Here is a 16427-nt window from a genome sequence, read left to right on the forward strand (position 1 = left end):
TCTGTTCCTCTATCTCCCGCTGGCAGTTGGGTGGCCTATAGTAAACCCCCAACATTGTGACTACACCTTTCCTATTCCTGAGCTCTACCCATATTGCCTCGTTGTATGAGCCCTCCGAGGTGTCCTCCCGGAGTACAGCTGTGATATTCTCCTTAACCAGTAGTGCAACTCCCCACCCCTTTTGCATCCCCCTCTATCCCGCCTGAAACATCTGGAACGTTAAGCTGCCAATCTTGTCCATCTTTCAACCAAGTCTCTGTAATAACAACAACATCATAGTTCCAAGGACTAATCCAAGCTCTAAGTTCATCTGCCTTACCCGTTACACTTCTCGCATTGAACCAAATGCACTTCAGTCCACCAGACCCTCTTTGATTAGTAACCCCACCCTGCCTGCTCTTCCTCTGAGTCTGACTGGCCCTTTCTCTAGTTCCATTCAGTTAATTCACCTTTACTTTAGTAGAGGGACAGGTAATATTGAGGAAGCAGGGGAGGCTGCAGAAGGACTTGGACAGGCTAGGAGACTGGGCAAAGAAGTGGCAGATGGAATACAATGTGGAAAAATGTGAGGTTATGGCACTTTGGAAGGAGGAATGGAGGCTTAGACTATTTTCTAAATGGGGAAATTCTTTGGAAATCAGAAGACTTGGGAGTCCTTGTTCAAGATTCTCCTAAGGTTAAGGTGCAGGTTCAGTCGGCAGTTAGGAAGGCAAATGCAATGTTAGCATTCATGTCGAGAGGGCTAGAATACAAGAGCAGGGATGTACTTCTGAAGCTGTATAAGGCTCTGGTCAGACCCCATTTGGAATATTGTGAGCAGTTTTGGGCCCCGTATCTAAGGAAGGATGTGCTGGCCTTGGAAAGGGTCCAGAGGAGGTTCACAAGAATGATCCCTGGAATGAAGAGCTTGTCGTATGAGAAACGGTTGAGGACTCTGGGTCTGTATTCGTTGGAGTTTAGAAGGATGAGGGGGGATCTTATTGAAACTTACAGGAGACTGCGAGGCCTGGATAGAGTGGACATGGAGAGAATGTTTCCATCAGTAGGAAAAACTAGAACCAGAGGGAACAACCTCAGGCTAAAGGGACGATCCTTTAAAACAGAGATGAGGAGGAATTTCTTCAGCCAGAGGGTGGTGAATCTGTGGAACTCTTTGCCGCAGAAGGCTGTGGAGGCCGGGTCATTGAGTGTCTTTAAGACAGAGATAGATAGGTTCTTGATTAATAAGGGGATCAGGGGTTATGGGGAAAAGGCAGGAGAATGGGGATGAGAAAAATATCAGCCATGATTGAATGGCGGAGCAGACTCGATGGGCCGAGTGGCCTAATTCTGCTCCTATGTCTTATGGTTTTATGGTCTTCTCAGCCCCCCTCAGCCAAACTAGTTTAAATCCTCCCGTGTGACACTAGCAAACCTCCTATCCAGAATATTTATGTCCTTCCACTTTAGATGCAACCCTTCCGTTCTGTACAGGTCCCACCTGCCCCGTAAGAGATCCCAATGGTCCAGATATCTGAGACCCTCCCTCCTACATCAGCTGTTTAGTCACGTGTTGAGCTGCACTATTTTCCTATTTGTAGCCTCATTGGCACATAGCACTGGGAGTATTCCTGAGATTAGGAAAGGAATCTACAGATACCGGAACAATCCAGATATTGGGATGTGTCCGTCTCTGTTGGGGTCTATATTTCCGTCAGAGTTGGAGATGGATTACCCAGCAGAGAGAGAAAGGTAGAGACGAGGACAGAGTGATGGGGGCTGTGGGTGTTCAGCCTTTTAGCTTGTTCCAGAGTTTGTTCCTTCAAGCAACCAGACCCAGTTTTGGAGTTTTAAATCAGCTGTTTATTACTTGCTAACCCACGTTGTTTTGTTTCTTAAAGACTGGATTAGTTGTAAGTATTCGCATTCCAACCATTATTCATGTAAATTGAGTCTGTGTCTTTATAAGCTCTGTTTGTGAACAGAATTCCCACTCACCTGAAGAAGGGGCTTGCAGCTCCGAAAGCTTGTGTGGCTTTTGCTACCAAATAAACCTGTTGGACTTTAACCTGGTGTTGTTAAACTTCTTACTGTGTTTACCCCAGTCCAACACCGGCATCTCCACATTATTACTCGCTATAGCAGACACCCTCGTTCGCCAGGTGAGGCGATGGCCGAGTGGTATTATCGTTTTGACTATTAATCCAGAAACTCAGCTAATGTTCTGGGGGGACCCGGGTTCGAATCCCGCCACGGCAGATGGTGGAATTTGAATTCAATAAAAAAAATCTGGAATTAAGAATCTACTGATTGTCGGAAAAACCCATCTGGTTCACTAATGTCCTTCAGGGAAGGAAATCTGCCATCCCTCTCACCCTGGTCTGGCCTACATGTGACCATGATGTGGAGATGCCTTCTCTGTGTCCGCTGCGAGACTGATGGGGTCTATCTTGGTGGTGGGGCAGAAATTGAGCCCTCGGCTGAGAACTCCGATTTCATCTGGTTGAAGTGTGTAGTCCGACAAGTTGACAATGGACTTCCCTGCAGTGGTACTGTTTCCTACTGTGGTACCGGGGGAGGCTTGGTTGCTGCTGGTGGTGATGCCGAGTTTCTCAAGTTTCCTGATCTTGGTGTGCATGTAGATGGCGTAGTTCCGTTGTCTCGCCTGCTTGGCAGAGTTTCGCAGCTGGTCTGCGTCCTGAGCGCAAGTTGAGAACATGGACTCTATCTTGGTTTCCAGGTTGCGGCGTTTGCTGTAGAGCTGGTGACTCCAGAGCCACAGCCAATGTGGTTGACTCTCAACTGCCCTCCAAGGGCAACTGGGGATGGGCAGTAAATGCTGGACCAACCAGCGACGCCCATGTCCCACGAATGAATAAAACGAAGTGATGAGCCAGATCCGCCAGCACAGGTTTACACAGATATATTTCCGGATTGGATTACAAGTAATTATCATCTACCAATCAGAGGGTGTACATTGGCATCAGAGCTAGCTATGTCCACTCACAACTATTGATTAGGTTTACGTCATGCATAGGATACAAATGTTAAAAACCAATCGCAATGCGTGCACATCTAACATCCAATCAGTGTAAAGTTTAGCTGATCTAAATTATCAGCATTACAAATCGTCCTTAACATCCCGGCTTGTTTGTAGATTCAGTCATCGCTCCCATGTCCAGATAGCTGACTTAAAGTTAACATTTATTTATTAATGTGGGGGAGATGTCAGTGAGGCGGGGGCGGTGAGGGGGGTGCGGTGGGGGGGGGGGGGGCGGTGAGGGATGGCGGTGAGGGGGCAGCAGTGAGGGGGGGAGCGGTGAGGGGGGCGGTGAGGGGGGTCGGTGAGGGGGGTCTTTGAGGGATGGTGGTAGTATGGGGAAGCAGTGAGGGGGGCGGTGAGGGGGGGTCGGTGAGGGATGGCGGTGAGGTGGGGCGGTGAGTGGGGGTTCATGAGGGGGGTGTGAGGGGGGAGCAGTGAGGGGGAGGCAGCGAGGGGGGGTCGGTGAGGGGGGGCAGTGAAGGGGAGCGGTGAGGGGGCGGTGAGGGGGGGCGGTGAGGGCGGGTGGGTGAGGGGGGGTCGGTGAGGGGGGATCAGTGAGGTGGGGCGGTGAGGGGGGTCGGTGAGGGGGGTTTGAGGGGGGGCGGTGAGGGGGTGTGGGGGGGGGGTGAGGGGGGGCAGTGAGGGGGGCGGTGAGGGTGGGGTCGATGAGTGGGGGCGGTGAGGGGCTGGGTGAGGGGCGGTGACGGGGGGACGGTGAGCGGGGGTGAGGGGGGGTGGTGAGGGGGCGGCGGTGAGGGCGGGTGGGTGAGGGGGGGTCGGTGAGGGGGGATCAGTGAGGTGGGGCGGTGAGGGGGGTCGGTGAGGGGGGTTTGAGGGGGGGCGGTGAGGGGGTGTGGGGGGGGGTGAGGGGGGGCAGTGAGGGGGGCGGTGAGGGTGGGGTCGATGAGTGGGGGCGGTGAGGGGCTGGGTGAGGGGCGGTGACGGGGGGACGGTGAGCGGGGGTGAGGGGGGGTGGTGAGGGGGCGGCGGTGATGGGGGGCAGTGAGGGGGGGCGGTGAGGCGGGGCGGTGAGGGGGGGGCGGTGAGGGGGGGCAGTGAGGGGCGGTGGTGAGGGTGGCAGTGAGGGGGCGGTGAGGGGGGGCGGTTGGGGGGGTGGTGAGGGTGGGTGATGAGGAGGGGTCGGTGAGGGGGGTGGTGAGGGAGTTGGGGGGTTGGTGAGGGGGGTGGTGAGGGAGTTGGGGGGGGTGGTGAGGGGGGGTGGTGAGGGGGGGCGGTGAGGGGGGCACTGAGGGGGTGCGGTGAGGGGGGTTGGTGAGGGGGGTGGTGAGTGGAGGCGGTTGAGGGGGGCGGTGAGGGAGGGCGGTGAAGGGGAGCGGTGAGGGGGGCGGTGAAGGGGAGCGGTGAGGGAGGGCGGTGAAGGGGAGCGGTGAGGGGGGCGGTGAGGGGGCGGTGAGGGGGGCGGTGAGTGGAGGCGGTTGGGGGGGTGGTGAGGGGCGGCGGTTGGGGGGGCGGTGAGGGGGGGCGGTGAGGGGGGGCAGTGAGGGGGCGGTGAGGGGGGTGGTGAGGGGGGTGGTGAGGGGGGCGGTGATGGGGGGCGGTGAGGGGGGGCGGTGAGGGGGGGCAGTGAGGGGGCGGTGAGGGGGGTGGTGAGGGGGGCTGAGGGGGGTGCGGTGAGGGGGGGTCGGTGAGGGGGGCGGTGAGGGGGGTGGTGAGGGGGGCTGAGGGGGGTGCGTTGAGGGGGGGTCGGTGAGGGGGTCGGTGAGGGGGGTGGTGAGGGGGGGTCGGTGAGGGGGCGGTGAGGGGGGGCGGTGAGGGGGTTCGGTGAGGGGGGGTCAGTGATGGGGGGTCGATGAGGGTGGGGGTGAGGGGGGACGGTGAGGGGGGGCGGTGAGGGGGGGGTCGGTGGGGGGGCGGTGAGGGGGGCGGTGAGGGTGGGGTGGTCAGGGGGGGGCGGTGAGGGGGGGTTGGGGAGGGCGGTGAGGGGGGAGTCGGTGGGGGGGGCGGTGAGGGGGTGCGGTGAGGGGGGCGGTGAGGGGGGGGTCGGTGGGGGGGGCGGTGAGGGGGGGGTGGGGAGGGCGGTGAGGGGGGAGTCGGTGGGGGGGGCGGTGAGGGGGTGCGGTGAGGGGGGCAGTGAGGGGGGGTGGGGAGGGCGGTGAGGGGGGAGTCGGTGAGGGGGGCGGTGAGGGGGTGCGGTGAGGGGGGCAGGGGGGGGGCGGTGAGGCGGGGTGAGGGGGGGTGGTGAGGGGGACGGTGAGGGGGGGATGTTGAGGGGGTGAGGGGGGTGTGGAGAGGGGGGGCAGGAAGGGGTGAGTCTGAGTGACAGGGTGGGGGTGAGGGGACGGAGCCAGAGGGAGGGTGACGTTTTGAGGGGGCGGGGCCAGAGGGAGGGTGACGTTTTGAGGGGGCGGGGCAGAGGGGGTGACGCCTCGAGGGGCGGGGCCAGATGGAGGGTGATCTGAGAAAGGGGCGGGGCCAGGTGATGGCGAAGCCAAAGAGGAGGCGTGGCCAGAGGGTGAGTGTCGTGCAGGGAGGGCGGGGTCAGAGGAAAGGTGACGTCCGATGGGGCGGAGTCAGGGCGGGTGACGTCCGATGGGCGTGGTCAGAGGAAAGTGACGCGTACAGGGGCGGGGCACGAGGGTGGAGGACATTCACAGGGGGGCGGAGTCGGATGGGCTGTTGGGGGCGGAGCGGGCGGGGTGACGTAATAACGCGGCTGGGTTAGTGGCGGGTGACGTATAATGGGCGGGGTCATGGGACAGTGACGTCCCAGGGGCGGCGGGAGACGGGATGACGTCAGGAGGGACGGGGCAGAGGGGTGACATCAGGAGGGGGCGGGGTCAGAGGGTGACGTCGAGAGAGGCGGGCCCACGGGAAAACGTCAGGAGGGGGCGGGGTCAGAGGGGTTGACGTGGGGCTGTGGAACGGCCGCCATTTTGTGAAGAGACCGGAGAGAGAAAAGGTAAAAACCCCAGAAATAGAGAGAGAGAGAGAGAGAGCTCCGAGCTGGGGACCAGGGGGAGAGAGAGCTCCGAGCTGGGGACCAGGGGGAGAGAGAGCTCCGAGCTGGGGACCAGGGGGAGAGAGAGCTCCGAGCTGGGGACCAGGTGGGAGAGAGAGCTCCGAGCTGGGGACCAGGGGGAGAGAGAGCTCCGAGCTGGGGACCAGGGGGAGAGAGAGCTCCGAGCTGGGGACCAGGTGGGAGAGAGAGCTCCGAGCTGGGGACCAGGGGGAGAGAGAGCTCCGAGCTGGGGATCAGGGCGAGAGAGAGCTCCGAGCTGGGGACCAGGGGGAGAGAGAGCTCCGAGCCGGGGACCAGGGGGAGAGAGAGAGCTCCGAGCCGGGGACCAGGGGGAGAGAGAGAGCTCCGAGCCGGGGACCAGGGGGAGAGAGAGAGCTCCGAGCCGGGGACCAGGGGGAGAGAGAGAGCTCCGAGCCGGGGACCAGGGGGGAGAGAGAGAGCTCCGAGCTGGGGACCAAGGGGGGGGGAGAGAGAGCTCCGAGCTGGGGACCAGGGGGGAGAGAGAGAGCTCCGAGCTGGGGACCAGGGGGGGAGAGAGAGCTCCGAGCTGGGGACCATGGGGAGAGAGAGCTCCGAACTGGGGACCATGGGGAGAGAGAGCTCCGAGCTGGGGACCAGGGGGGAGAGAGAGAGCTCCGAGCTGGGGACCAGGGGGGGAGAGAGAGAGAGCTCCGAGCTGGGGACCAGGGGGAGAGAGAGAGCTCCGAACTGAGGACCTTTCTCGGCCTTTTGGCTAAGATCAAGTGTATGGACGGCAGCCCATGGTCGGCCGCACTTGGTCGAGGTCATTAGGTTACGCTGAGGCTTCATATGTTTCATATGAAGCAATTTTTTAAAGCGGCATCTCGGCCTTTTGGCTAAGATGCAAATGAGCCCAAGTCTTGGAGGAGGAACCTCCCCCTTCTCCAATCAGCTTGACTCATGTAGATCGGGCCCAGGACAGGGTGGTTTTGGTCGCCCGTCCTGTCTTGTCAGCCTGGATCTGAAATGTCTCAACTTGTTGAGACTCTGAATTGGATTTGATTTGATTGAATTGGAAAAGTACAAAAAAAAACTGGGGACCAGGGGGAGAGAGAGAGCTCCGAACTGGGGACCAGGGGGAGAGAGAGAGCTCCGAGCCGGGGACCAGGGGGAGAGAGAGAGCTCCGAGCCGGGGACCAGGGGGAGAGAGAGAGCTCCGAACTGGGGACCAGGGGGAGAGAGAGAGCTCCGAGCCGGGGACCAGGGGGAGAGAGAGAGCTCCGAGCCGGGGACCAGGGGGAGAGAGAGAGCTCCGAGCCGGGGACCAGGGGGAGAGAGAGAGCTCCGAGCCGGGGACCAGGGGGAGAGAGAGAGCTCCGAGCCGGGGACCGGGGGGAGAGAGAGAGCTTCGAGCCGGGGACCAGGGGGAGAGAGAGAGCTCCGAGCCGGGGACCAGGGGGGGAGAGAGAGAGCTCCGAGCCGGGGACCAGGGGGAGAGAGAGAGCTCCGAGCCGGGGACCAGGGGGAGAGAGAGAGCTCCGAGCCGGGGACCAGGGGGAGAGAGAGAGCTCCGAGCCGGGGACCAGGGGGAGAGAGAGAGCTCCGAGCCGGGGACCAGGGGGAGAGAGAGAGCTCCGAGCCGGGGACCAGGGGGAGAGAGAGAGCTCCGAGCCGGGGACCAGGGGGAGAGAGAGAGCTCCGAGCCGGGGACCAGGGGGGGAGAGAGAGAGCTCCGAGCCGGGGACCAGGGGGAGAGAGAGAGCTCCGAGCCGGGGACCAGGGGGAGAGAGAGAGCTCCGAGCCGGGGACCAGGGGGAGAGAGAGAGCTCCGAGCCGGGGACCAGGGGGAGAGAGAGAGCTCCGAGCCGGGGACCAGGGGGAGAGAGAGAGCTCCGAGCCGGGGACCAGGGGGAGAGAGAGAGCTCCGAGCCGGGGACCAGGGGGAGAGAGAGAGCTCCGAGCCGGGGACCAGGGGGAGAGAGAGAGCTCCGAGCCGGGGACCAGGGGGAGAGAGAGAGCTCCGAGCCGGGGACCAGGGGGAGAGAGAGAGCTCCGAGCCGGGGACCAGGGGGAGAGAGAGAGCTCCGAGCCGGGGACCAGGGGGAGAGAGAGAGCTCCGAGCCGGGGACCAGGGGGAGAGAGAGAGCTCCGAGCCGGGGACCAGGGGGAGAGAGAGAGCTCCGAGCCGGGGACCAGGGGGAGAGAGAGAGCTCCGAGCCGGGGACCAGGGGGAGAGAGAGAGCTCCGAGCCGGGGACCAGGGGGAGAGAGAGAGCTCCGAGCCGGGGACCAGGGGGAGAGAGAGAGCTCCGAGCCGGGGACCAGGGGGAGAGAGAGAGCTCCGAGCCGGGGACCAGGGGGAGAGAGAGCTCCAAGCCGGGGACCAGGGGGATGGGAGAGAGAGAGAGAGCTCCGAGCTGGGGACCGGGGGAGAGAGAGAGCTCCGAGCTGGGGACTGGGGGGAGAGAGAGAGATCTCCGAGCTGGGGATTGGGGGGGGGGGGGGGGGAGAGCTCTGAGTTGGGGACCAGGGGGGGAGAGAGCTGCGAGCTGGGGACCGGAGGGGAGTGAGAGAGAGCTGCGAGCTGGGGACCGGAGGGGAGAGAGAGAGAGAGCGAGCTCCGAGCTGGGGACTGGGGGGGGGGGGGGGAGGGGAGAGAGCTCCGAGCTGGGGACCGGGGGCTGAGTGAGAGCTCCGAGCTGGGCACCAGGGAGAGAGAGCTCCGAGCTGGGGACCAGGGGGAGAGAGAGCTCCGAGCTGGGGACCGGGGGCTGAGTGAGAGCTCCGAGTTGGGCACCAGGGAGAGAGAGCTCCGAGCTGGGGACCAGGGGGGGTGAGAGAGCTCCGAGCTGGGGACCGGGGGCTGAGTGAGAGCTCCGAGCTGGGCACCAGGGAGAGAGAGCTCCGAGCTGGGGACCAGGGGGAGAGAGAGCTCCGAGCTGGGGACCGGGGGCTGAGTGAGAGCTCCGAGCTGGGCACCAGGGAGAGAGAGCTCCGAGCTGGGGACCAGGGGGGGTGAGAGAGCTCCGAGCTGGGGACCAGGGGGAAGAGAGAGCTCTGATCTGGGGACCACGGGGTAGAGAGAGAGAGAGCTCCGAGCTGGGGACAGGGGGAGGGAGAGAGAGCTCTGAGCTGGGGACTGGGGGGGGGGTGGGTGGGAGAGAGAGAGAGAGCTCCGAGCTGGGGGATCAGGGGGAGAGTGAGCTCCGAGCTGGGGACCAGGGAGAGAGAGCTCTGAGCTGGGTACTGGGGGGGGAGGGGGGGGGGGGGAGAGAGAGAGAGAGAGCTCTGAGCTGGGGACAGGGGGAGGGAGAGAGAGCTCCGAGCTGGGGGATCAGGGGGAGAGAGAGCTCCGAGCTGGGGGATCAGGGGGAGAGAGAGCTCCAAGCTGGGGACCAGGGGGAGCTCCAGTCGATTCCCTCAGGCTTTAGTTGATTAAATAAAACCATAAAATTGAATATGTTTGGGATTTTTCTCCTTTGTTTCTTATTTTTTTTAAAAGCCTGTCAGTGGGATGGTGTTTTGTGTTTACATTGAACTAAATTAACTTGGTCTTCCTGCTGGGATTTCCTTTTTAACATCCATTCTTCGCAGTCTCTCTCTGTCTCTCGCTTGTTTATTTCCAGAATTTACACCGATCTGCCGTCTTGTTCAGCTCAATAATCTCTGTTTAAACACACTCAGCAATGTTGGGAGACAAACAGAGACTATTGATAGGAGACGAGAGGACGCTAGAAAAACTCTTGAGGGTCTGGCAGGAAGGAGAGGCAGGATTAACGTTTCCAGTTTAAAGTTGTGTCACAAAGTCGGCTTACATTAACACTGCAATGGAGTTACTGTGAAAATCCCCCTGGTCGCCCACACTCCGGTGCCTGTTCGGGTAACACTGAGGGAGAATTTAGCACGGCCAATGCACCCTAACCAGCACGTCTTTCGGACTGTGGGAGGAAACCGGAGTGCCCGGAGGAAACCCACGCAGATACGGGGGGAGAATGTGCAAACTCCACACAGACAGTGACCCAAGCTGGGAATCGAACCCGGGTCCCTGGCGCTGTGAGGCAGCAGTGTTAACCCACTGTGCCACCATGCTGCTGGGAATCGAACCCGGGTCCCTGGCGCTGTGAGGCAGCAGTGTTAACCCACTGTGCCACCGTGCTGCTGGGAATCGAACCCGGGTCCCTGGCGCTGTGAGGCAGCAGCGCTAACCACTGTGCCACCGGGAATCGAACCCGGGTCCCTGGCGCTGTGAGGCAGCAGCGCTAACCACTGTGCCACCGGGAATCGAACCCGGGTCCCTGGCGCTGTGAGGCAGCAGTGCTAACCCACTGTGCTGCCGGGAATCGAACCCGGGTCCCTGGCACTGTGAGGCAGCAGTGCTAACCCGCTGTGTCACTGTGCTGCCGGGAATCGAACCCGGGTCCCTGGCGCTGTGAGGCAGCAGCGCCAACCACTGTGTCACTGTGCTGCCGGGAATCGAACCCGGGTCCCTGGCGCTGTGAGGCAGCAGTGCTAACCACTGTGCCACCGGGAATCGAAGCAGGGTCCCTGGCGCTGTGAGGCAGCAGCGCTAACCACTGTGCCCCCGGGAATCGAACCCGGGTCCCTGGCACTGTGAGGCAGCAGTGCTAACCCACTGTGCCACCGGGAATCGAAGCCGGGTCCCTGGCGCTGTGAGGCAGCAGTGCTAACCACTGTGCCACCGGGAATCGAAGCCGGGTCCCTGGCGCTGTGAGGCAGCAGTGCTAACCCGCTGTGTCACTGTGCTGCCGGGAATCGAAGCCGGGTCCCTGGCGCTGTGAGGCAGCAGCGCTAACCACTGTGCCCCCGGGAATCGAACCCGGGTCCCTGGCGCTGTGAGGCAGCAGCGCCAACCACTGTGTCACTGTGCTGCCGGGAATCGAACCCGGGTCCCTGGCGCTGTGAGGCAGCAGCGCTAACCACTGTGCCCCCGGGAATCGAACCCGGGTCCCTGGCGCTGTGAGGCAGCAGTGTTAACCCACTGTGTCACTGTGCTGCCGGGAATCGAACCCGGGTCCCTGGCGCTGTGAGGCAGCAGCGCTAACCCACTGTGCCACCGTGCTGCCGGGAATCGAACCCGGGTCCCTGGCGCTGTGAGGCAGCAGTGTTAACCCACTGTGCCACCCAGTTGATTCTTCATCAGAACTGAAGGGAGGCAGAAATGCGTTGGGTATTAAACTGGAGCTGTGAGAGATTGGCAACCTTGAGAGCAATAGGCAGGTCGCCTGGAGTGTGTGCGCGAGTGTGTGCCTGTGTGTCTGTTCATAGAATCCCTACAGTGCAGAAGGAGGCCATTCGGCCCATCAAGTCTGCACCAACCACAATCCTACCCAGACCCCATCCCCGTAACCCCCACACATTTACCCTGCTCATCCCCCTGACACTAAGGGGCCTGGCATAGCCAATCCACATAACCCGCACATCTTTGGATTGGCGCGTGTGTGAGAGAGAGTGCGTATTTGATTTGGTTTATTATTGTCACATGTATTGGGGTACAGTGAAAAGTATTGTTTCTTGCGCGCTATACAGACAAAGCATACCATTCATAGAGAAGGAAAGGAGAGGGTGCAGAATGTAGTGTTACAGTCATAGCTAGGGTGTAGAGAAAGATCAACTTGATGCGAGGTAGGTCCATTCAAAAGTCTGACTGCAGCAGGGAAGGAGCTGTTCTTGAGTCGGTTGGTGCGTGACCTCAGACTTTTGTGTCTTTTTCCCGATGGAAGAGAGAATGTCCGGGATGCGTGGGGGTCCTTAATTATGCTGGCTGCTTTTCCCCGAGGCAGCGGGAAGTGTAGACAGAGTCAATGGACGGGTGGCTGCTTTGCGTGATGGATTGGGCTACATTCACGACCCTTTTGTAGTTCCTTGCGGTCTTGGGCAGAGCAGGAGCCCACACCAAGCTGTGATACAACCAGAAAGAATGCTTTCTATGGTGCATCTGTAAAAGCTGGTGAGAGTCGTAGCTGACATGCCCATGTGTGTATGTGAGAGCGAGTGTGTGGTATGGGCGATGTGGGCTGAGGAAGAACTATTGCTGGAACCAAATAAGATATATAAAAAAAAAGGGATGGGTATAAGATGGAGGGGAAAGGTCGCAGTCTAAAATTGTTGACCTCACTGTTGATTCCTGAGGGCCCCCCCCCTTCCCGCTGCACCCGCCGCCCGCATGGCCTGAGAGAACAAACACACTTTCCAACAGTCAGGGCGAAGGAGCTGTCGTTATTCATCCTGTGTTAAGGACCCAATCAGAAACTCCAAGCAATTTTCCCGGAGGCAACCCAGGCAGACACAGGGGGGGAGAATGTGCAAACTCCACACACACAGACAGTGACCCGAGGCCGGGAATCGAACCTGGGTCCCTGGCACTGCGAGGCAGCAGCGCTTAACCACTGTGCCACCCTGAGAAAGTAGATTCCTCGACAAATATAATCTCCCGCGCTCTCTCTGTCTTTCACCAAGAAGGCAAAGGCGATGTCTGTCGCTGCTCCTCGGTTTACCAATTGCAGAGGGTGCGGGTGATATTTGGGACCCCTGATTTGCCGCATAAACTCAGTGGCTCAGGAAGCCACGTCCATAATACTCAGTGGCTCAAAAAGCCACGTCACTGTTCCTCCGTCAGACTGGTGCTGGAATATTAAATATTGACTGCCGTATACATCCTGTAATCTGAAGCGGGTGTGCTTAATCATTAATGATGTGCCGTGTGTGTGCCTTCTAACAGTGCGTTCATCCTGGGCGTCAGTGGAAACAAGACCCACCTCCATGGCTCCCGTCAAAGGAACCTAGAACGGGCAAGGTGGACGTGAGTAAATGTGTTGCGTTGAACGGTTTTCTCTGTCAGAGTTGAGTGACGAGGGAGGGAGGGAGGGAGGGAGGGAGGAGGGGAAAGGTGTTGGAGAGACTGAAAGCTCCAGTTACAGCACCTTCGGTCCAGCGCTCTGAACGTTAGCACGGTGCTTGCCAGCGACCTCGTGCTGCACTGCCGCCGAGCGGGTTAACCATGGGCCAGCGACGGAGGACAGTTAGCGGGAGGGACCCCCAGTCAGGAGGATGCTTGCTTTTCAGTGTAATGGGTTGGGTGCTAGGTAGGTGAAGCTGGGGTGGGAATGGAGGATCCGGGGAGTGCGAGCGGGAAGATATTTTGGCACCGGGTGGCTGCGGACAGCACTGGATTCGGCGGTACCCTTCAAAAAGGGTAATTCCCTTCTGAAAGGAGAGCTCCCAACTTGGAGCGCTGCTCACGCCCACTCAGCACGCTCAGTCTTTCTATCACACACTGGCACGCGCTCTCCCTGTGCGTTCAATCCCTCACCGCATTTCTCCACCCCCCCCCCCATCCTCACACTGCCCTGTAGTCATTTTGACTCTCCAGCCCTCTTCACAGCTGATTCCCTCAGGGTAAACCTGCCCCATTTCCTTTGGCGCCCTTGTCCGTCAATAATTAAAAGTAAAAAACAAAGTTTAAAGTTTGTTTATTAGTCACAAGTCGGCTTACATTAACACTGCCATGAAGTTACTGTAAAGAATCTCCCAGTCGCCACACTCCGGCGCCTGTTCGGATACAGAGGGAGAATTTAGCACGGCCAATCGACCTAACCAGCACGTCTTTCAGACTGTGGGAGGAAACCGGAGGAAACCCACGCAGACACGGGAAGAACGTGCAGTCTCCGCACAGACAGTGACCCCAAGCCGGGAATCGAACCCGGGTCCCTGGCGCTGTGAGGCAGCAGTGCTAACCACTGTGCCACCGGGAATCGAACCCGGGTCCCTGGCGCTGTGAGGCAGCAGTGCTAACCCACTGTGCCACCGGGAATCGAACCCGGGTCCCTGGCGCTGTGAGGCAGCACTGCTAACCCACTGTGCCACCGGGGATCGAACCCAGGTCCCTGGCGCTGTGAGGCAGCAGTGCTAACCCACTGTGCCACCGGGAATCGAACCCGGGTCCCTGGCGCTGTGAGGCAGCAGTGCTAACCCACTGTGCCACCGGGAATCGAACCCAGGTCCCTGGGAATCGAACCCGGGTCCCTGGCGCTGTGAGGCAGCAGTGCTAACCCACTGTGCCACCGGGAATCGAACCCGGGTCCCTGGCGCTGTGAGGCAGCAGTGCTACCCCACTGTGCCACCGGGAATCGAACCCGGGTCCCTAGCGCTGTGAGGCAGCAGTGCTAACCCACTGTGCCACCGGGAATCGAACCCGGGTCCCTGGCGCTGTGAGGCAGCAGTGCTAACCACTCTGCCAATCTACCACTGCCTTAAAAACTACTCTCTGACCCTGCTGCCTCTGCCAGTCTCCACCCCCGCTGCCTAGTCCTTTTCTCCGCGATTGTTGTCAGGGCAAAGTTACATCGAGGGTCAGTCAGAATCCTTTGCAGACAGAACGAGGGATGTTGCGTGTGGAATTCTGGTGCGAGCTGGATTTGATTCTCAAAGCCGTGTGGTGCTGGCGTGCATGCCCTGGGTGTGTGTAGCGTGTTACCCACACTCCGGCGCCCGTTCGGGTAACACTGAGGGAGAATTGTGCGTAATAGACTGGCTCTTTCCGTTCCAGGTGGCGGGTCAGGCATGGAGCTGGTGAAGAATGTGCACTCTGGCCTTCCCCTGCCTGAGCCGGAGTCCGACATCCTCCGGCTGTCGCTGGTGCGGGGCGATTACCTCTACTACCACTACGGCTGCGACGGCACGGACGACTGCGGCTGGGGCTGCGGCTACCGGACCCTGCAGACCCTCTCCTCCTGGCTCATCCTGCAGCAGACCAACATAAAGCAGCGGCGGGTGCCCACCCTGCGGGAGGTGCAGGAGGCGCTGGTGGCCATGGAGGACAAGCCCGCCAGCTTTGTCGGCTCCAAGACCTGGATCGGCTCCTTCGAGATCGCGCTGTGCATGGACAGGTTCTACAACACGCCGTGCAAGCTGGTCCACGTGCGGCGCGGGGGCGAGCTCCTGCAGAAGGTGGAGGAGCTTTACCTGCACTTTGACACCTTGGGCTCCCCCGCCATGATGGGCGGCGACAGCGACAGTGCCTCCAAGGGGATCCTGGGCATGTGCACGGGCTCGGAGAACCACTACCTCCTCGTCCTGGATCCCCACTATTCCGGGAAGACCCTGGACAAGGAAACGGCCCAGAGGCAAGGCTGGGTGGCCTGGAAGAGACTGGACCTGTTTGACCAGAATTCGTTCTATAACTTCTGCCTCCCTCAGTGGAAGGGTGTGTGAGTGTCCCACCCCCCACAGAGCACACTGTAACCGTGGACCACAAACCCTCCCCCTCGTCCGTCTTCCCTTGTATCGTCATTTATTTATCACACAATCGATGCTTGAATTAAAACAAAGAGTTGGTGAAATATGCACCAACTGCAAGGTTTATTATAACATGGTCATTGCTTTGATTTGATTTATTATTGTCATGTATTGGGATACAGTGAAAAATATTGTTTCTTGCGCACTTTCCAGACAAAGCATACTGTTCATAGAGTACAGAGGGGAGAAGGATTTGATTTATTATTGTCACATGTATTGGGATACAGTGAAAAGTATTGTTTCTTGCGCACTTTCCAGACAAAGCATACTGTTCATAGAGTACAGAGGGGAGAAGGATTTGATTTATTATTGTCACATGTATTGGGATACAGTGAAAAGTATTGTTTCTTGCGCACTTTCCAGACAAAGCACACCGTTCATAGAGTACAGAGGGGAGAAGGATTTGATTTATTATTGTCTGTATTATTTGTATTAGTGTCCCCCTGACACTCAGGGGCCTGGCATAGCCAATCCACATAACCCGCACATCTTTGGATTGGCGCGTGTGTGAGAGAGAGTGCGTATTTGATTAGATTTATTATTGTCACGTGTACTGGGATACAGTGAAAAGTATTGTTTCTTGCGCACTATGCAGACAAAGCATACCGTTCATAGAGTACATAGGGGAGAAGGATTTGATTTATTATTGTCACATGTACTGGGATACAGTGAAAAGTATTGTTTCTTGCGCACTTTCCAGACAAAGCACACCGTTCATAGAGTACATAGGGGAGAAGGATTTGATTTATTATTGTCACATGTATTGGGATACAGTGAAAAGTATTGTTTCTTGCGCGCTATACAGACAAAGCACACCGTTCATAGAGTACATAGGGGAGAAGGATTTGATTTATTATTGTCACATGTATTGGGATACAGTGAAAAGTATTGTTTCTTGCGCGCTATACAGACAAAGCACACCGTTCATAGAGTACAGAGGGGAGAAGGATTTGATTTATTATTGTCTGTATTATTTGTATTAGTGTCCCCCTGACACTCAGGGGCCTGGCATAGCCAATCCACATAACCCGCACATCTTTGGATTGGCGCGTGTGTGAGAGAGAGTGCGTATTTGATTAGATTTATTATTGTCACGTGTACTGGGATACAGTGAAAAGTATTGTTTCTTGCGGGCTCTACAGACAAAGCA

General features: G+C 58.9%; 1 protein-coding gene across 1 annotated transcript; it reads left to right on the plus strand.

The window, feature by feature from the left end:
• The first annotated feature begins 5822 nt into the window (after positions 1–5822).
• Positions 5823–15353, plus strand: ufsp1 (UFM1-specific peptidase 1). The gene is made up of 3 exons (XM_078200901.1): positions 5823–5942; positions 12702–12782; positions 14529–15353. Exon 3 carries the CDS (start codon positions 14543–14545, stop codon positions 15191–15193), a length of 651 nt encoding a protein of 216 aa, XP_078057027.1. The 5' UTR covers positions 5823–5942; positions 12702–12782; positions 14529–14542; the 3' UTR covers positions 15194–15353.
• The last annotated feature ends 1074 nt before the right edge of the window (positions 15354–16427 follow it).

This window comes from Mustelus asterias, chromosome 31, assembly GCF_964213995.1.
Source record: "Mustelus asterias chromosome 31, sMusAst1.hap1.1, whole genome shotgun sequence".
Taxonomy (NCBI): Eukaryota; Metazoa; Chordata; class Chondrichthyes; order Carcharhiniformes; family Triakidae; genus Mustelus; species Mustelus asterias.